Source organism: Macrobrachium nipponense, chromosome 14 (assembly GCF_015104395.2).
Source record: "Macrobrachium nipponense isolate FS-2020 chromosome 14, ASM1510439v2, whole genome shotgun sequence".
Taxonomy (NCBI): domain Eukaryota; kingdom Metazoa; phylum Arthropoda; class Malacostraca; order Decapoda; family Palaemonidae; genus Macrobrachium; species Macrobrachium nipponense.
Genome location: NC_087207.1, coordinates 32,463,847 through 32,486,887, shown reverse-complemented (window position 1 = coordinate 32,486,887; position 23,041 = coordinate 32,463,847). Strand labels below are relative to the sequence as shown.

The 23,041-nt window shown below is 35.1% G+C and overlaps 1 protein-coding gene across 1 annotated transcript in view; it reads left to right on the top strand.

Annotated features, from left to right (window-relative positions):
• LOC135226441 (uncharacterized) overlaps nucleotides 1-23,041 on the top strand; it is a 28,481-nt gene that overhangs the window by 4,471 nt on the left and 969 nt on the right. Inside the window, exons 2-5 of the mRNA XM_064266001.1 lie at nucleotides 5,646-5,905; nucleotides 9,400-9,664; nucleotides 10,445-10,527; nucleotides 19,692-23,041. The exon at nucleotides 19,692-23,041 is cut by the window's right edge and continues 969 nt beyond it. Of these exons, the coding sequence (XP_064122071.1) occupies nucleotides 5,801-5,905; nucleotides 9,400-9,664; nucleotides 10,445-10,527; nucleotides 19,692-19,970 (732 nt within the window). The 5' untranslated portion in view covers nucleotides 5,646-5,800 and the 3' untranslated portion in view covers nucleotides 19,971-23,041. The remainder of the gene's footprint in view (nucleotides 1-5,645; nucleotides 5,906-9,399; nucleotides 9,665-10,444; nucleotides 10,528-19,691) is intronic.

Below are 23,041 nucleotides of genomic sequence, written 5' to 3'. Positions count from 1 at the left end.
ACCACCCTTTGAGGAAAACAGTTATACTAAAGTAGTTCGCCAAAGTTACGACCTCTTCGTGGAAGGCCATCCAACTGGACGCGGGTGTAAAGGCCCTGTGGAGGAGAGTAGAAATGGAGTTTAATTTAAAATTAGAATGACAGAAGCTGTAGAAATTCGTGCTCAAACCTGTAAAAGTATCTTTTCTATAAATCCCTGTATAAAACCCTTGTTTTATAAACGTTACGTCGATGACACGTTTGCTCTTTTCAAGCGTGATTTTAATGCCGACTCCTTTTAGACTATGTTAACACCCAACACCCGAACATCAAATTCACCTGGAGAAGGAATCTAACAATAAATTACCGTTCCTGGATGTTATTGTCTCTAGAAAACCTTCAATTATATCGAAATGCCTTTCCCTGGAAGCCTACAAGTATATATATATATATATTATATATATATATATATATATATATATATATATATATAATATATTATATATATCTATATATGTATATATAAATATAAATGTATAAGATATTATATATATATATATATATATTATATATATATATATATATATATATATAGATAGATAGATATATATATATATATATATATATATATATATATAATATATATATATAATATATATATATATAGATATATATATATATCTATATATATATATAATATAGATATATATATATATATATATATATATATATATATATATAATATATATATATAATATATATATAATTATATATATATATGCACATAAATATTATGTATAACTGAATCACTAATAAAATATGGAACGTGATGAATATATCAATACAGACAAAATCCACGAAGGGAAGAAAAACAATGGAACGGTACTGCATTGTTCCACTTACCTTCGTGGATTTTGCTTTTATATACATATGTAAATGTAATAGCCACAATGCCCTCTTGACTTCTCAAATTCTTTGCTCTTTTTTTCGATACGCTTGTCGTGATAATGGTATCGTCGGCTCGTTTCCGCCCGCTACTGGACGTCATGATTTCTTCATATTTCTTTGAAAGTTGGATCTCAAGGTTTGTAGTGATAAGCGTATCCAAAAAAGAGCAAAGAATTTGAGAAGTTAAGAGGGCATTGTGGCTATTACAGTTACATATGTTTCATGGTAAAAATGACCGTTAGATTCTACAAATTTATATATATATATATATACATATATTATATGCATATATATTTATATATATGCATATATATTATATATATATATATATATATATATATATATATATATATATATATATATATATATATATATGATAAAAGGAACCCATAAAAACGCCAAATATAGTATCTACTTTCTATATTTTGGCGTTTATATGGGCTTTTATTAGATGGAATTCTGTTGCAACAGAACATTTTTACCAGTCATATATATATATATATATATATATATATATATATATATATATATATATATATATATGTATATATATGTATGTATATATGGATGTGTGTGTACGTATAAACCTTCAGTAATTAAACCCCGCATAACGCTTAAACCTCGTGGAAAAAAGGAGACAAGAGAATTCGAGTAATGCGACTCGCGTGGTTCGTCGATGTTCTGCATCTGTCCGCACCGAGATTAAGACAGCGAGAACAACTTGCAAAGGAACAAACAACAAACGAGCCTCGCGTACTTACTTTCCCCTGACAGCGGGAGCGGAACCTTCTGTATGAGAGGCAGCTTAGCCTTGAGGAGCAGCAGCCAAAATCCCCAGATGTTTTGGTAGCAAAGAGGAGATCGAAAACAGACTCAAGTTAAAAGAAAACAAGTAAAAAAATACGAGTTTTCTGTACAGCGTATAATCAAGGCCGCCAGAAATAGCTATATCTTTCGGTGGTCTCGGCATGACGTTGAATGAGCCGCGGCACATGACGCTTTCAGCCACAGCCCGCTGGTGGCCTGCCACATAATATTGCCAGACGCACGATCATCGCTAAATTAAACCTTGAATAAAATCAAACCTACCGAAGCTAGAGAGCTGCAATTTGGTACGTTTGATGTCTGGAGGGTGGATGATCAACATACCAATTTGCAGTCCTATAGTCTCAGTAGTTTTTAAGATCTGAGGGCGGACAGAAAAAGTGCGGACGGAAAAACTTAGGACGGATAGACAAAGCCAACTGGATAGTTTTCTGTTACAGAAAACTAAAAAGTCAGTCATTTTCCCAGATATCGGCAAATTCAATGCTGGTTTAACTGTAACCCTGTTTTATTGTACAGAAAACTAGAAGTCAGCTACTTTCCCAGATGTCGGCAATCTAAAGGCTTGTTTAATTAACTGTTACCGAAATAACTCGGTGTTTATTCAGTTGGAGACGAAATATAATGAATGGCGAAAGTATTGTTGTGAAGAATGCTTTAACAAATACGTATTTACGGACTGTTAATCATAATCGCTGGAGGGAACAATTTCATTTATTAAAAAGATGCACTTGACGTTTCCATTCACATCAAGCAATTTCACATTATCTTTTTATATTTTGCATTTTTTAAATTCAAAATCAACGTGATGCCACGTCAACAAATCATGAGGAAACTAAAACTGAGATAATTATAATGATTACGAATGCAAATATTAAATTCCTCGCCGAATAAGAAACGAACATCTTAGCTGCATCATTACAAATGGTTGATTAATTTGAGAAAATGAACTTGCTCCGTTAAATAATCAGTCCCTCCCTCTCCCCCCCCTCCCCAAAACCCCTTTTCTAATATCCATTAGAAGTATTAAAAGCAGTTTGCGAAGCAGAGATAACTATCGCTAACTGTCTCGGCGATATGACGGCAGCGATTGGCGATAGCGATAATTTTGTATTCCGTTGACAGGCAATTACTTCTGTCGCACGACACCTGTTTTGTTTATTACTCTTTTTTTAACTTACGTCATTCTCTCTCTCTCTCTCTCTCTCTCTCTCTCTCTCTCTCTCTCTCTCTCTCTCTGTGCCATTCCTATCCTTCGTCATTTTCTGTCTATTAATATTCTTCAAGTTTTCTACACCATTTTCGTCTCTTCTATTCTCCCTGATCTTTTGTTATTTATTTTTCTCTTCCTTTATTTCTTCTTCGCCTGCATATTATTCCTGCGTTATATTTTGATGACATTCGTTTCTTTCTTCACCATCAACATTATTATCTATTCTGATTCGATCAGATTTCATTTCTTCCTCTTTCATCACATCCCCTTCTGTCTTCCCGTCACTCCCATTTCCCTTCCTATTTCAGTTTTCTCTTTTTCCTCTTTCGCAATATTTCTACGCTGTTGATTTGCTTTGTCTTGTCCCGGAAGTTATTGTGATCTCTTGTCTTGAATTTTCTCTGTAAACTTCGTGCTTATCTTCATTCGTTTTCTCCTCCTGTTTCTCTCTCTCTCTCTCTCTCTCTCTCTCTCTCTCTCTCTCTCTCTCTCTCTCTCTCTTCATTTTTTTTTTCTTCTTCTTCTTTACGAGCCTCTAGTTCCTCCTTCCATCATTCTCCACGATTTTCCTAGTTTTTCACCAGTTTTTTCTGTTCCTCCTTTCTTTTTTTACCATTTCCTTAGCCTCTTTTTCGATCTATCTCCCTTTGCTTTAATCTGTATTTTTCTTGCTCAGCCCTACAGTCTTTTTCAGTGCCCATAATTTTATCATTTTTTTCTTTAATTCCACACAAACTTTTTTACAACTACAATCCCAACTATTTCCCTGTACTCCCTTTTCTTCTTACTCCCCTCTCAACCTTTCTCTCATTCCTCAGTTCTATTCTTCTTCATTTTATCTTTTAATTGTTTTCTTTATTTCCCTACAAACTTTCTTACAACTACAATCCTCAACTATTCCTCTGTACTACCTTTACTTCTTACTTCCCTCTCAACCTTTCTCTCATTCCTCTGTCCTTTTCTTCTTCATTTTATCTTTCAATTGCTTTCCTTAATTCCCCCGAAGCTTTTTTACAACTACAATCCTCAACTATTCCTCTGTACTTCATTTACTTCTTACATCCCTCTTAACCTTTCTCTAATTCCTCTGTTCTTTTCTTCTTCATTTTATCTCTCCCTCGAAGGTCATTACGTTGTCAACTATCCACCCTCCAATGGAACACTTTGGTAGATATCTCGGTAAACAAAAGTACAAAAAACTGTTTTGCTCATTTGATTCTCCTCGACTGTTTTTTCGGTAGTTGGGAGGATCACAATGAAAGAGAAATCATTAAAATCTTTGGAGTTGCCGAAGCCATGCGCCTTCGAATAATCATAGCACGATCTATTTCCGTGAGTATTTTAACTTGTGAATTGAAGTAAGCATATTTGGAGGTGGTATATATATATGCTTATATATATATATATATATATATATATATATATATATATATATATATAATATATATATATAAATTAACTGATTGATTGATTGATTATAGCTACTAAAACTGGCGTCTCAACATCTAGGTTATTGACGCCGAATTGAATTAAGATATATATATATATATATATATATATATATATATATATATATATATATATATATATATATATATATATATATTACGCATCCATACGTACATACACACCTACTTACTCACAGTAATTAAGAGGATGGGGAACTAGCCCAAAAGCCTCATTTCGTGAGGTAACTGAGGAAACTTCAGCTGCTTCATAGATTCAGTTAAAAAAAAATAAATGACGCCAGGAAGAGCAAAGGGTCAACGACCCTGACCAAGTTGCTTAGAATGACAGGTGTTTTGCCTCCCGAAGCCATTCTGTCCACGACTTGGTCATAAGGTCGTCGATCCCTGCTTGTTCAACTGGTAATAATTTATCTGGGTTTTGGATCTCCCGTGTTTCTTTACGTGACGCGTCACATATGTCCCGTTGCACCCGTCAGGAATCTCGATCTCACTGATATTACGTGACACTGTCGAATTGACGAACAGAGGCATGAAAGATCTGATCGGTATTTCATAATGTTTAGTACTAGAATGCGGAATCTGCTGGCTTCTTTGGTGTTCCTGTAATAATTCTCTTTGATGGGCAGGGTTATCGTCGTGTGAGTAGAAGGGCTAAGTTTAATTCCGTCAGCCGAGCCCATCTTGTGCATAAATATATGTATATAAATATACTATATAATATATGTGTGTATATAATATATATATATATATATATATATATATATATATATATATATATATATATATATATATATATATATAGTAAGGAGCCCATGAAAAAGCCAAAATATAGGAATTAATTACTATATTTCAGAGACTGCTGCCTCTCTCTCCCTGAAAGTACTTACTCTCTATATCTTGGCGTTTTCATGGTCCTTTTATTTGATGTTATTCTGTTGCAACAGAACATTTTTACAGTCATATATATATATATATATATATATATATATATATATATATATATATATATATATATATATATATATGTGTGTGTGTGTGTGTGTGTGTGTGTGTGTGTGTGTGTGTGTGTGTTTATATATGTATGGTATATATTCTCAACAATTCTCAACATCTGAATCTGGAACGCAGTAAATTTAAATATTATCGTGTACAGTGTTTCAATAAACACATTCTCTTGAATTACAAATATTCATAACTGTTTCCCCCGTACAGGGAAGGGCCCAGCCAAAACACTACTTCGTCCATTAAAAATAGTTCGCAGACATTGCCAAGGCTTGTATACCCAAGAACTGCTTCTGCGTCCTCTGATCCCCACGGAAATATAAGGTCGTCAACCGATTAACTGACGCAGTGAGAGATCTGTGAAGATGTACATGAACACCAGAGCAAATTTGGGATATTGGTCCACTGACAACTGCTGTGCAAAATGGTCCCTCAAGACAGGCACCCTTATCATAGGCTTCATCACCATGGTAAGTTAAAATTATTCTTATTCTGCCAGAATTAGAACCTATGCCTTTTGTATTTAGTTGAAGGATGGCAGTGACTAATACTTTTAGCTCAATTCTGATGGGTCCATGGGTCCCTATAGCCCTCTTGGCTTATATTCTATATATATATATATATATATATATATATATATATATCTATATATATATAATATATATATATATATATATATATATAATATATAATGTTCTGTCACAACACAATTCCAACCATCCAATAAAGGAGCCCGTAAAAACGCCAAAGTATAGAAAGAAAGTACTATATTTCAGAGACTACTGTCTCTTTCTTCAGGTAGGTGAAGAGAGAGACAGTAGTCTCTGAAATATAGTACTTTCTCTCTATATTTTGGCGTTTTTATGGGCTCCTTTTATTGTATATATATATATATATATATATATATATATATATATATATATATATATATAGTATATATATATAAATATATATATATATATATATATATATATATATATATAATATATATATATATATGTATATGTTTGTGTGTGTGTACGTATTGTATATGTATGCAATCCCCATTGTCAAGACAAGCATTTTTTTTCTGTTTTTTTTACTGCGTTAATGAACTTCGTATCACAAACAACATGAAACATACAGAATTACTGGACATCTCGGTTGCTACAGTAGTGTCACAGGAGCAGTTACAGCTAAGCTGGCATCAAACGCTTTGATTAACTATAAAATTCCAACGCATACCAGGAAACTTCTTTCACACGACAGACAGATCCCATTTAATCTCCGCATTCGACAAGTAATGTCTTTTCGTACTAACATAATGAGCCTTTAACGCTCAGTGAGTGGATTTCCTTGATACTTGTGCTTAAATTAATTTTGTCTGTTGGGTTCAAAGAGTCTATCAATAGTATACACACACGAACGCACGGTCAAACACACTTATACTGGCACACACATTTATACATGTGCAAAGAGAGCAAGAAAAGGTCTCAGTTAAGAGATGCAACAAAGTAGTACTGGAAAATAGAGGAAAATCACGTATATATATTATATATATATATATATATATATATATATATATATATATATATATATATATATATATATATATATATATATATATAATATATATAAGAATTAAACTCATTTAGAAACAATTCTGTTAGGCCATCCTAATCAAAATTCTAAAACAAAACAACAGGTTAGTTGTCTTTTCTTTGCTATTCTATAATAATACCGATGATGGTAATAATACAAATGCCATAACTCATCGTAATAGTAAGTCAAAATTAGCACAAAAAAAAGACATCCATTGGCCATTCATTGTAAAAACAGACTACCTTGTGCCTACTAACTCAATTTATTATTATTATATTATTATATTATTATTATTATTATTATTATTATTATTATTATTATTATTATTATCATTATTATTATTTTATTATTATTATTATTATTATTATTATTATTATTATTATTATTAACCAAACAAAAACTTCTTTCAGTTTTCTTCTGAAGATTGAAAAAGAAACCCACAAAATCACTTTATAACTTGTTTACTTCTAAATATTTACATTTAATTTTACTCCACACTCGAGTACTTTCATTTTTTGTGGGTTTCTTTTTCAATTATTATTATTATTATTATTATTATTATTATTATTATTATTATTATTATTATTATTATTATTATTATTATTATTATTATTATTATTATTATTATTATTATCTCCTTCCACCATCTAGAATCCTTTGTTTCGATCTTGCAACCATAAAGAAATCAAAATGCAGAACAAAATCATTAAGGAAATTTATTATTATTATTATTATTATTATTATTATTATTATTATTATTATTATTATTATTATTATTATTATTATCATTATTATTATTATTTATTATTATTATTATTATTATTATTATTATTGTTATTATTATTATTATTATTAAGATAGTAGTGGACCACGAGAGAGAACTCTACTGAGAGTTGCTAGGTAATTGCAGAGATATAGAGATCTGTAATTTTTTTTTATACACGAGACCCCTAATCATAATTTTTTTATCATGACCTCAAAGTAATGAAATACCAATTATGGAAATAAGCATCCAATAAGGTTCTTAATACAGATGGAGTAAAAAATGATATTTGTTTTTAGATCACCACCATCTTTTGCCAGTCAAGATGAGTTCGAGGCTGTATTTAAAACAGACGATGCAACTGGTAAGAGGGATTTACGTGACTCTGCCGCCATATAAAAATTTCGATAGAAAATTCTAAGTAAACTTAAACGACAGAATTCTTCGATGGCGATATTCTATTTACTTTAGTTCCGATAACGAGAACGTCATTAGTTTTAGTACCGATTTCGAAAACATAAATTCATCTTTATTGCTTCACATTTACGCCGCCTTATGTTAGAGAGACCGAAAGATTTAAATGACATTGCAGGGAGCCATTTTATCCTACCTACTATTAGCGACTTGAAGTTTTATCTTCCATTAAAGTCGGAGTTGTGCGTAAGCGCTAACTTTTGGCTTATAGGAGCTTAATGACACTAATTTATTCAGGTGCTCAGACCAGCCCTATGACAGCTGATAGCCAGCTCAGTGGTCTGGTTAAACTGTGTTAATAATATTAATAATAACTTTCTTAAACACGAACTCTTAATTGTTTTATTATTATTGTGGACCCCTTAGAACAATAATAATACTAATAACCAGGTGCTCAAAAGTGCTAACATGAATTCAAACTCTTTGGTATGTGAACCCAAAAGTGCATGTGTAAGTCTTAGGGATTTATCAGTGTATAACAAAGCATGCCTACTCATATTTACAATATGCGAACGCAGGGAAGCATATTTTGTACCCGATGGATGGTGCATCGCAAATATCCTACGGTCAATTCAGCACCCTAGAAGTCTCTTTCAGTCTGCGACTTACAAAGTGACATAAGAATAAACAAGGTCTAGAGAATAAGGTCGTCTCACGCGCAGCTTAAACTCAGGTAGAGGATTAAACGGCTTGGTGCGTGACGTCACAACAACCACAGTCAGGCCCCTTGACCTATAGCAATCCTGCCATTACTTTCTGTTTTTTTTTTTTTTTTTTTTTTAATTCTCCAATCTATTCGATAATTAAAATAATAGTCAGATGAAAGTTCTTCATTCTACTATGGTAAAATGAATAATCATAAGAGAGATCATGAGGACATTTTTGCCAAATAACATTGAAATTATAGAAAACCTACCTTTGCTTTCTACTTTTTTTTTCGTTATTAAATACTCTTATCTATTTCTTCAGGAAAATAATAGTCCTATAAAATAAAATATATTTCAAGAAAAACATTTCAGGTTGAATCAGCGTCACTACGAAATAATCAGTCAACAAACAACTGCCATTATCAAAACAATAGCGTCCAAGTTACCCTGGTCTTGAAAATATGTTGCCACTGATTTACGTCAATCTTTTGTCTGACAGTTGTCGCAAGCTCTCCTCACGACCGTGGGCATCATGGCTGTCATATCTTGCCCCGTGCCCAAGTCGAACGCAACGGGCATAGAAGAGGCCGATAAAAACTTGACAGAAGAGGAAGTAGTGTCATCCACAATCGTCAAAAGATCTGTCAGCGTGGAATGTGTCGACGTCAAGAACGCAACAGTGACGCGTACCATTCCCATCATCGAGTGTCCTCTGCTGCCCAGGCCGGAATTGGAGAGCTTACACCTTACTGAGGAATACACATGTAAGTCTTATTTTTTCTCTTTATTATACTTTACTCCTCGGGTGTTGTCTGTTCACTTAAAAAAGGAACGTTCACGCGGTTTAAATCTTTAGTCAAGATGGTTGACACGCCGAGATGATTTCTGTTGGCATAACTCTTAGATACTCGCAACATCTATCTGCGATATAACGATATATATATACTATATATTATATATATACATGATATATAAATATACAGAATATAGATATATACATAAATTATATTATGGTTATATATATATAGTATAATTCGCAAATTATATATATATATATATATATATATATTATATATATAATATTATATATATATATATATATATATATATATATATATACATAAATATATATTGTATATATATATATATATATTATATATATATTATAATATATATATATATATATAATATATATATATATATATATATATATATATTATATATATATATATATATATATAATATGTATATATATACATATATATAATTTGCGATTATCTAAGAGTTATGCCAACAGAAATTATCTCGGCGTGTATATATACACACAGTCATATATATATATATTTATATATATATATATATATATATATATATATATATATATATATATAAATATAATATCTATATCTATCTACCTATCTATCTATCTTTATATATATATATATATATATATATATATATATATATATATATATATATATATATATATATATATATATGTATATACTCACATTACTTCAACTTGCTCTTCCTTCCCCAATTAGTTAATCTGGCGGTCGGACTTTTCATCATTTACAGCGGCATCTACTTCATCCTCTCCTTCGGCGTCATCATCGGAGCCCTCAAGGTAAAGTTGATTCGAACTGAAATGATTCGAGGTCTCTTCATCAAGCCTTGCCTAACAGCCTGAGCGTTTGACGGATTTAGCTTATTATTAATGACCGCTTACTTTAGAATTGAGATTTGGCAGCCTAAGTTTCTCTTTCTTGCATAATAATGGCCTTTGTGTGTGCTTATTGCTATGTGCTATAGTAGATTCACATCAACCGTGTTTTTGATGTCTAAGCCCTTCCCTTACGAAGCTCCTGATTGGCTGTAGATAAGCCAATCACACGGCTGGAAACTCTCAGTCTCTCTCGACAGTTGACGGAGGCAGGATGTAAGTTCCACCTCTCCTGAAAGACGTATACCTCAAGAGAGATGGAACATACATCCTGCCTATGTGAACTCTCGAGAGAGACTGAGAGTTTCCAATCCTGTCATTGTCTTATCAACAGCCAATCAGGAGCGTCGTAAGGGACTGGCCTAGACATCAAATGCACGGCTGATGTGAATCTACTATAGTTGCTTGATCGCTGTTGCATATTTGTTATTTTCTGTTTCCTTTTTCCATTTTTTTATATTCTGTCGAAGCTTGCTGTTGGAAGTTGAAAGTCTTTTCGGCTTGTTGTGTTTGAATAAAAAGCTCATTTTTTTAATAATCGTGATGAGTCAAATGAATGCGAATAAACGATTTTGATTGCGAAGCAAAAAAAAAAAGAAAAAAAAAAAGACAGTATTTGGAGAATTTTATGAAAAGGATAGAAATCAAATAAGAAATAATCCTAACCTACCTACAAAAGAACATACTGTTTTTATTAATATTTTTGTGAAAGACTTTCAAGTTATTTAGATCTTTCCTGGATAAGTGACCCCAAGGGTTTTAAGGGGTCGTTATCTAGGACTAATATTTCTTGGTTTCATTTTCTTTATGATATTGACAGTCTTTTGTTTATGATTTTACGGTAATCCTCAACGGGCTTGTACTAGACAGGGTGCAAAGGTGGATACATACTTGGTTAAAATTCATTGGGGTCTCTATCTAGGAAAGATCCAGTTATTTCTGTGCAGGATACATCCTACTCCCACCCCCAACAATAATCAAAGCAAAAAAATAATAATAATAATAATAATAATAAAATAAATAAATAAATAAAAACAAAACTTGTCATCATCGGCTCCTCAGCAGAAAGATTACTATTACTAAACGTAAAGTGGTAAGTAATTAGTGTAATTAGCAAGTTCGAGAGGATTCTTCTCCAGAAGGATACGATAAGATGAACATTGAAGATTCATAACAGCGAAGTGCCTCCAGAAGGTCGAGTTTACTCCCTATTCTTTTGGAAGAACCCGATGAATAATCAAATCAAATATTTTTGTTTAACTTTTTAATTTTTCCAATTCCAGTTAAGTAGGAACTGAAGAGTAAATATGTTCCTGAGAAAAGTATAACTTCCTAGTGTGGTACCTGTTTACTTACAAAGACAAAGAATGTCAGTAAAAATTAGAATATTCAACTATCCACTTTACTTGTAAATTGGTCATGATGCTAAGGTTCGATAGACAAAAATAAATAAATAAATGAATAATTATATAAATGAAAAACCTGTGACATCCTCTCATATTGAAAACGCACCTTTCTCACGGATGTCTGGATGTCACTTTTATGCATCTGGCTGATAAGTGTAAAATGCACTAGAAAAGTCCAACCTCTTGTTTTCGCTTCAAGAAGGTCAGAAAGCTCAGACTTGCTAATCATAGAATCTTTGGGAGATGAATCCTTGTCTCACTGCAGTGCTTATGCAGTGGTGTTAGTGAATAGCGCCATGTAACTTTCTATTGAGTTTTTCTGATGCATTTTTCAACCGCTTTTATTTTTTTATTCCTTCAGTAGCCGTTTTCGTATACATCTTGCAATATTCATCCTCCTTTTACTCTGTTACTCGCCATGTCTGGGCATTCTGTTGGTGCTTCCCTTAGAACTGAAGCATAATAATAATAAGTTTTATTTTTCTTTTGTCTTAAACGTTGATCACCCAGAAATACTGTTCATGCAAGCTGACTTTCAGTTATCGAGATCATGTTAGCATCTAGTTGACTGAGAATATTGTTAAACAGGTTAACTGAACCACGGAAACCAAGAATTCTTGACGTACAGTGACGCGCTTTAACCCACAGGACCATCGCGGCGATGTGGTCGAAAACCATAACCATTATTGTTTTTTATCAACATTCAGCCGCTTCCATTAACATTGGATTTGCTACAGGGAGAAACCACATTCATACTGCCGACGCGAAATCAGACGATTTTATTTCTAATGATAGAAATTAATTTCTCGATGTGGTTCGGACCCCACAGTAAGCTGTAGGTCCCGTTGCTAAGTAACCAATTAGTTCCTAGCCAAGTAAAAATATCTAATGCTTCGGGCCAGCCCTAGGAGAGCTGTTAATCAACTCAGTGGTCTGGTAAAACTGAGATACACTTTATACAACGCTTCTCCCTACTAACTTTGAATTTGTACCTTGTTCACAAACCTATGGTGTTCCATTTTTTTCCGTAGGACCAAACCACTTCCAAACACTTCCACCCATTTTATGCCGTCACTCATGCTAGTCTTCGCAGGATCAACTTTTTTTTTTTTCTAATCAGTATTCACACTTCACTTCCGTAAAGGAGAGCTGGCTCAGTAAGCCTTTCATGCATGCCTTGGCATTCATAAACACTCTAAATCCCCTCCCAATCTTTTGCACCCACCTGCCCCCTTTCCTTGATTCACCTGTTCCATGAGTCACTTCCTCCTCTTCGTTCCTCCGCGTTCCTCCGTTATATTTATTCCCGAAAGCGCTCTACCCAGTCAACTGCTCTCATCTTCCTCCGGTCATATCAACATAGATCCTTTTTCAAATAATTACAGTGATGATTGTTTTCGTTTTGAAGAGCAAACGACGTATGTCAAGAGCTATAAATATTCACAAAGAACAACTTCAATGACCTTCTTTTATATTTAAAACTGCTGACGAAAAATCACATCTATTTCGTGAGAAACGGCTGCAAAGATGACTCTGTCCTGAGGTTTATTATCTGTAACATAAATATTCACGTGCAAGAAAACAAAAGGAGATGCGGAAAAAAAGCCCTTAGCTCTGAGCGAAGAGAAGCAATTATTTATACCCTGACAATTTACTTCCTCGCAGTTAAATATAAATGCGCATTGAGCATTCTGGCAAAGAAAGAAGCCTTGCATACTTCCGCAATTCGGTCTTACGTGACCATGAAATCACTCAAGATTGGCTTTCATCCTCAAAGGAAAAAACGGGCAAACAACGAGTTTCCTTGTCAAGGGAATCAACGCGGTCTCTTCTCAGGTGATATTCTTAGCCCATATTTGTTTGTGCGATGAACAGAAGGTGAAGGTGGAGGTAGGTCGCCGTAGAAGATGGATGGATGAGCGGGAGGGTGGGTTTGGTCGTCGGCTTGAAGAGTTCCTTGTACACGACTGGCACCGTGTACAAATCAAGCTTTTAACTGTCGTCAGAGAAGAAAAATAAATAAATAAATAGCAGAACGGGGAGCGGCCGTAAACCCAAGTAGCCTCAGGTATAAGTAAGACGGAAACTCCCTCCATCCAAAAACAATAAAACAAAGATAAATAAGTATAAGGCAGAATGAGAAGTAGCTATATTGCACGATTGGCACGTGCATGAGTCAGACATGCTCCATTAACCCGATACACTTCCCATCACTCATACAAACGCGCGCAGGCGCACACACACACATACACAAACGCATCAGTATATGGCAGAATGAGAAGTGGCCATATACGCAAATGGCACCATGCACGAGTCAGGCATCCCTTACTCCCATGAGAGAGAGAGAGAGAGAGAGAGAGAGAGAGAGAGAGAGAGAGAGAGAGAGAGAGAGAATGGGAAACAAAAAATCGTTCATTGAGATACGAAATCACCCTTTCCCTCTCCCATTCTCAAACTTGGCTCAGTGCCATCAACCCAAGGCAGCAGCAGCAGCTGTTGCAATAACGTGCTATGGAGTCCCGAATACCTGTCCCCGCTAGACGTCATATTAGCTGTCACAGTGTGCTCATGTTTAGACCCACTTTACCTGGGAATGAAATACCTGCGTCAGCTGCTTTGCCTCGCTCCAACTGTGCCGACAGGTTAGTAGGTCAAGGAAAAAAGCAGGAAAAAAAATAGGATGTTTGTTGTGTCGGTCAGTTGTTGATGTTTGTCTAATCTCTCGCATCTTGCCATTCACCCTATGTGTCTAATTATTACGCGTGGCAGTGCTATAAATAATATTCCGCCTTGAACTCATTGATATTGAACTGACAGTACTCATAACTTGGAGTTCATTGATAATTTTAACCAACGATATTTAGATAATCGCTGAGCTACGTTACGTAATACCCAGGCAGTCTGGAGGAGAGGGTGACGTGTTGGCGTCGGTTTGGGGGACGACCCCGTGGTATGGATAGGAAGAATTTGGAAACTATTCCATCTCAATTTATATCAAACTACTGGGCCCGACATCAGTTATCTGTTGATAAAACTACTTTCTTCTCATTACAAACTGCTCATAAGAGCAAGAACACACATTGCCATAAGGCCAGTCAGTAATGTAATTTATTCATTCACTTTTTGTTCTCATTGGTCGCGCGCGCCAAACCAAATGTTGTCTATGGTACGTTTGCTTCCCTTTACTTTGAGTGTTGATCGTCACGAGTCCTTCGTAATAGTAACTCGATTTGAACTGTCTGCAGGTACCCACAAAGATACGAGTTTGTATGAAAAAATAATAGGTATAGAAATATATGCATACTTACATGCATTATATATATATATATATATATATATATATATATTATATATATATTGTTCTGAATTGCTCGTTCACTTCTAGAAAATGTAGTTTAACACTGGAAAAATTTGGCCTTGAATGAAGGAACCAGAGATCACAACAAAGAAAAGAGAAAAAGAACTATGGCAGAAGGCCGATATTACTATGGAAGGAGGAATTTACATAAAAGCTGAACTTCAGTTTTAAATGCACTATATTTACAATAATTTACATAGGTCCAGGAACTAATAAGGTGGTTGACTGTCAATCCACTGGAAACACTTGGGTGGGTGGGCAACTAGACACTGCATTCAGAATTTTGCGCAAACGGGTTATTGAAAAATGTTAGGCTTACTCCAAAGGATTCCCAAGTTCTACCACAATCAGGCATGGTGTTTGTCTGCAAAGAGATGGTATATTATACTAGCATAAGGCGGGGGCACACTTGGGCTAGCATTACACAAAGAGAACTATTTCGTTGCTTGAATCACAGCATTGAACCAAGATGGGGGTAGTGAGAAACTAAACAAAGGAGGGGGGAAGTCGCCTTGGAAAAATGGAAATGAAATACAGACAAAAGGCAAAATAATTCCCTGGCTGAACTGGAATTTACTCTCACAGTACCTGGAAATCCTGGGCTCGGTAGTCTTCCTGTCTGCTTGATATTTCTGTGCACTATGGAGGTATAAAAATACTTGGGCTTTCCCCAGAGGAAGCAGGGGGGAGCAGAAAGGGGTGAAGTGTTGTCTGCAGGGCCAAATCGCAGGAGCGTCTGACCTTTTCCTGGTCTGAGGATCTTCTGAGAGCGAGCCGCTGGTTCCTGTTCCTTTTAAAATTTTTTCCTTTTAAGATCCACCCAGTCCCTGTGGGGGTTAAATTCCGACAACCAATGGGAGAAGAGATAGCTTTCCAGTTCAAAGGGGCAACTTGCATATAGACAAGGATGCACAAAACTTGTTATAAGAGACCTTACTTTCCTTGGTTCTGGCTTAAAATCTTGAATAATATATGTATATATATATATATATATATATATATATATATATATATATATATATAACATTGTAATAAATTATAAATTCATTTTAGTGTTTCCCATTGTGCATGCACACCAAACATCTCACTGTCTGTTGCAAGTTTGTTTGTCTTGAAGAATTTGTTGGCGTTCACAAGTCCTTCATAACAGTAACTTGATAGAGCTGCCGGAAGCTACCCACAAAGATTCTAGTTATTGCAAAAAAATAATAGGCTTAAATATACAAAGTTTATATATACATATATTTCTATATAAATACATATGTGCAATATATATATATATATATATATATATATATATATATATATATATATATATATATAATATATATATTCTAAACCAATCCCATAACTCACAAGATGATTCAAAAAATGCCCCCAGGACTAAAAAAAAACACACACACCATAACACTTACCCCTTCACAATGAAAGAAAACCCCGGAATCTGCGCAATCACAAACACGCTAATACACACACACACACGCAGATGTCTCGGGAACCGCACTCACAGACTCTCAGTTCTAACTGACTGACCAGCTCCCCCGAGGCATCACCACGGGCAAATTTGATGACTCTAGTAGAATTTCTCTGGCTCAGTACCATACCCACGGATGGACACACCTTAACCCCCACAAGTTATTAACTGAAATATAACACATTCCCACAATCAGACACTCTGAAAACAACATTTTATAGCTGATACCAATCTCACAAAAGGCTTTTCCGTTCGACCACCGCTGCCACCACTATTAACAACGGGAGCATCGCCCCCGTGATTCTCATATTTGGTAAGCGTTTAGCCATAGCAGAAGGCGAACTGGTAACACTTTGTCCCTCCTCTCTCTCTCTCTCTCTTTGACACCAGTAATAGCCCCTCTCTCTCTCTCTCAACCTCTCCCTCTCTCTCTCTCTCTCTCTCTCTCTCTCTCACAACCTCCACTCCATTATCTAAGGTCACCAAATCAGAGTCGGAGCTACAAAAATATGTTTATTCAAAGCAAAGTACTAATTGAATAATTCAGATTCTTACAGGATAATTAACAGAATGATAACTCATAGTTCAATTAACTCAGATAACCCCCGGTAAATAATAGTCTTAATCAGTAATAGTCAAACACCAATTATCTCTTCTCCAAAATATTATAGTTCCCTCCACTAGGACACTTAGTCCCCTCCACTAGATCCGCTTGTTTAAAAGACAGGAGAACACACTAGTGAGCACACAAAATTGTAAAGACAAAGTCAAAAGATTAAATGAAAGAGAACATCTTTACAAAATATTAAAACAGACAACTAAGCCACAACTTTGGCTAAAGCACATTGACTCTTACCCATTACATCTTGGAATATCACACGCTTTCAAAAGGAAACTCCTCGGCATGCGCCATCGTGGCTCTGCCTTTCTCGCACAGACCTCTCCGTAAGTCTCCCTATAGTTTTGGCTAAAGATGCCATTATGAACGGAAGAGGCGCACACATACACATGAATTCACACCCTTTGGTAACTGATTGCAGCCAGTTTTCAAAGGCACCTTGAACAAGCCCTCATGGCACTGATATGCTTAGGTAAGGAACTTTAACATCATACCACCCAAAAAAGAGTCATCAGCATTCTTAGGTTGTCGCCCGAACTCTCAGTATCTAAGGGAAGTTAGAAATGATAAGTCTTTACATTCCTCCTTTCAACATATATATAATACTATATATATATATATATATATATTATATATATTGTACATATGTATTTATATAGAAATATATGTATATATGTACTTTGTATATTTAAGCCTATTATATTTTTGCAATAACTAGAATCTTTGTGGGTGGCTTCCGACAGCTCTATTTAGTTGCTGTTACGAAGGACTTGTGAACGCCAAAAAAATTCTTCAAGACCAACAAACTTGCTACAGACAGTGAGATGTTTGGTGTGCATGAACAATGGGAAACACTAAATGAATTAATAATTTATTACGATGTATATATATATATATATATATATATATATATATATTTATATATATATATTGTGTGTATTTATTTATGTCTAAGCATATCTATATTTCTATATTATACAACTATACATCCATAATTTCCTGTAGTCATAGAGATCAAATCTAGTATCCATTATTGCACACGCAGTATAGCAGTAGTTTGATTCGTATAAGGGTTAACCAGTGCGTTCTCTCCCGGTTAGCCCAATCTAGCAATCCAGAGCAGCTATTGTTGTCCCTGGTAGTTCTGCTGAGTAAATGGATCTTTCCTAGAAAGTATTAACCATCTTTGCGACTTGTTTAGTAGAAGCCCGTTGGGGATGAGCGTAAAAACATAAACAAAAGACTGTAAATATCATAAAGATAATGACCTCAAAGAAATATTAGTCCTAGATAACGACCCCCGAACTTTGCTGAGGGTCACTATCTAGGAAAAATTCGAGTAAATGTAGTCTTAAGTGCATGCAAATTTACCCTGAAATAATTTGCCAGACTACCAGTGCTAATTGAGTTTTGTGTGTGTGTGTGTGTGTGTGTGTGTGTGTGTGTGTGTGTGTGGTTGTTTGATAAACTCAGGCTATGCAGTCTCGTGTTTCTGTAAACTTTGAGAAACTTCATAGAGATAGTGTTCAGGTGACTTCATCTATCTTCTTCATCAATTTCTCCAGATGATTTCTGATGCAGCTCGTGCAGAGGCGTCGCCAGACTCTATAATTCCATCAAAATTACCTTTATGAAATTCACTCTTCCTCACTGATTTTCTTCATCTAATCTCTCGTTAATTTCAAGATTTATCAGCTTCAGATGAAATGGGCAGCTGCTTGTTTCTTTCCACCATTGTCATTCCAACAGATCTTGGCTAGGCAGAGACTTTAGTCTGCTGGTCTCACCACCGTTTCCGTAAAATGAAATGGGTGCAACTCATACATTCCATGCCTGAGGCACATTCATTATCGTCATTTATTCACACAATTGGTTACTCTGCGGCCTTCATGTCTTTTTGAAGAGAACGTCTAATCTGTCACCTTAAAAAAATGGATGTGATTTGTAATGTTCTTACTGAAGCAAATCCGTTAACTTTATTGCATCACATTTTATTATTAAACTATGGAATTTGTATCTTATTTTGATCAGATCGCATATTCTATTGCATTACTTAAATATCTCTAGCCTAAGTCACACATATAATTACACTATGGTCTTTGTTTCTCCTTTTGCAGCGATCCTTATCAATTGTACTGCTTAAATGTCTGGCCTAAAGAGACTAATTCGCATTTGTGCTTTATTCTATTGTCTTTGTATCCCACTCTGCAGGGGGCGCCTAATCTGCTACATGGCTGGGTTGGCTTCACTGGTATGCACATGGTCCTCATCCTGGCTGACTTGCTGTACACTCTGGCTTTCACAACGCTCATTCACTTGTGCACCTCACTATCCCTCCTCGTTGTGGTGCTGTACACTTGGGCGGTTGTCAAATCCTTCATGCACACTCTCAGAAATGAAAAGAATAACAGACCTTCCTGTACGAGTTTGGAAAACATCGACGAAACAGTTGACGGCATTCACATGGAGCCAATCCCGGTCCAGGTGTGATGGATGCAAACCCAGGGAACTGGTTGAGTTTTAAATGGAACTCAAACACTTTGAGTTCTTTTCCTTTTTCCAGTGGTTGACTTTCCCACTGGCAAGTTTTTTGGTATCAGCTGCACTCTGAATTTGGAGAAGCAACTGAGGAGGCAGTCGTTGGAGAACAAGGAATATGGTGACAAGAGCACCAGCTCTGACCTGAGGTAGCATTTTTTGCTTGCCTGCCAGCAAATAAAAACCATGGATGCTGTTTGATTGTGCAGGTTCTTTAAAGATTTTGGATGGTTGAAAGCCTTGCAGCTGATATCTATGCTTCCTAGCTGGTTATTTCAGCTTCTTGAGCAACCTGAAAGTAAGTTGCGTTATTATTCGCTCTAAAATCTGAGCTTAATTAGAAACAAGTCAACAATCATTTTTGGCTTTATAATGTGGCATTACCACAGATATTCATAGCTGGCAAACAGAATTCAAGCATCCAACAGACGATTAACTTAAACCTATCGTGTTTAATTTTTTAATAATTCCTTAATTTATCCTTTCCATTAACAAGCTGGACAGAATAATGGTTTTAATCACTATATAGGAGATACTAAGTATACTAACAAACCTTTTTTAACCCTTCCACTAACCATAATTTTTTCTGGTCTCCCTGTTAACTTCATCTTCAACATCTTCAACATTCTTTCCAAATACTTTAGATAAAAGTAATAGCAAAGATTTCTTTTTTCACACACTCCCCACGGTTTACTGAAGATAAATATATTGCCGCATGTTTTTTCTTTCCACACAAACAACCATTTGTTTAGGATTAATGTACTATGAGTATCTATTTACTTATGATGAAATGCATTGGCACTTATTCTTTTCTCACTTTGTCAGCGCAAATAACTGTACTTAGGATGAATGAATTGGCATGGACTTTCTTTCCACACATTGTCCAAACTAGCAGCTATTTACTAAAGATGAATATGATGACGTGAATGCCCATTTCACACCCCATTGGATGAGCTATTCAAATGTTATGTCTATCATTTTTCTTGGTCAGGCCTCATTTAGCACATAATTTGACAGTCTGCAGGTGACCTCGCTTGTCATTATCCAATAATATACTTCACCTGTTAAAGTTTTGGCTGCAGCTGCTTATAGCTTGACAAGAATGCAAATAGATGCATTTTTGATTGCCATGTGTATATGATTCGTTTAAATATACACATGAAGCGTTTTGTTTAATCCACTACTCTAACTGAATGTAAACATTCTCTGTTTAGTCTGTCTGTTTGTATGTGGGGACTGAAGGTCATGAGGGTGTGAACAGATTATATTTTTGTTTAGGTAAGGTAGATTTAGGCAATATGCAAACAATCACCCCCATTGGCTTTGACCCTGCATAGAAGGTTCATGTCTATTGTCTTTTTTTTTTTTTATTTAGTTCTACCTCGTTCCTTTTTCTCCTTTTGTCTAAGCCATTACAAGAGGAATTGCCCGCATAGTCTTCAACTGTATAAAAATTAAATGCCGTCACATTTTGTTGAGGCCACCAGATACAGGGATTAAGATCCCTGTGTAGTTGGTCTTTGACCTGAAATAGGTACTTATCACCAGGCAATACAGGGATGACCTTTACGAAGTTTAAACTCACAGGTTTTGATCAGGCATCTTTATGAGGTTTTTGGCCTCACAGACTTACTGGTGTTTCTATCTCATCCCCTGTGAATATTAGTAATATATTTAATACGACAGAATTTATGAAGGGAGCTACTACACTAGACATGTACACGCCATAGCCTGTGGCAATTAGGAGCAACTATATTTGGTGCAATCACATGAAATAGCAAGAGAACCCAACCAAGCCAACAAAAATTATCTTTACTGAATCTAATCTAGCCCAATTTTCCACATGTATCCTATACAAATGACTTTACCCCGCCTACACCCACATTTGTTTCCTTGCTACTACTACCCTAAATTTACTATTTTGTTCTGTATATCTGGCTGTCTGTCTATCTGTCTTTGTGACTGTACAAAAATGAATACCTGATCTTGAAGAAATTGTGGCCACATCCGTCAGGTAACACAATTGGAAATCAATTCCCGGTTGGCACAGATGAATAGTTGGCAATTTTTTTCCATTCGTTTCATGACAATGGTCATTGATGTATATTTCCAGAGAATCTTGAATGATGTGGCGTATTTGGGCACCTAAATTAATCTCGTCCTTGTATTTGTGACAGAAAATGTGAAAGATTCAAAGTATTTAAGTAATGAGGCTTATTCCAGGACTGGAACTTTGCATCTCTCGTTGCCCTTCCCAGTGTGGAGTATTATATTTAATTGTTCCTGATGATTTTTTTTCCTGTTGTAAGACTGTGCAGACAAAATGGAGACGTGTGTCTACACAGGAAAATAATATGTAAACCATAGATTTAAGTTTTCTGTGTAACAACTATAGTCTACGGGTAACAAACTATATGTCTAAACTTCCCTTTGTCCAGATTAGAGATGTATTGGATGTCTGAAAACGGGATTTGCGGATGCGGATATAAATGATTTGAACTGTGGGGATGCGGATGTGGATATCAATATTTAATTTTGAGGATGCAGATGCAGATGCAAAAATTTTATGACCACGCCCTCGCGGATGCGGATGTGGATGCGGATAATTTGCAAATCTAAATAATTTAGATATATTTAATAGTTAAAGACGATTTTCAGCCATATGATGCAAAATTGTGTTACCACATATTTGGTGTAGTAATTGAAAATAGAAACATGAGTGATATGTATGTGTATGTGTGTGTATGCTTTCATATAAATGCACAAGCAGTCATAGCGATACACGAACGTTTCAGTTGTCTTAGCACACGATTATTTCATGCTCATTGCATGAAAAGGGTAACAAAACTCAAAGCCATTCTTTGCATTAGAGAGCGAGGGAGAGAGAAAAAAAGAGAGAGAGTGATTCCTAAAAAATGCAGTACCCTGCATTTACAACTGCTGTAAAGGACATGAAATTATTAAGACAAATATACTTTAAAACAAATATGCCATAAAACTAATATGTTATAATAGAGCTATTT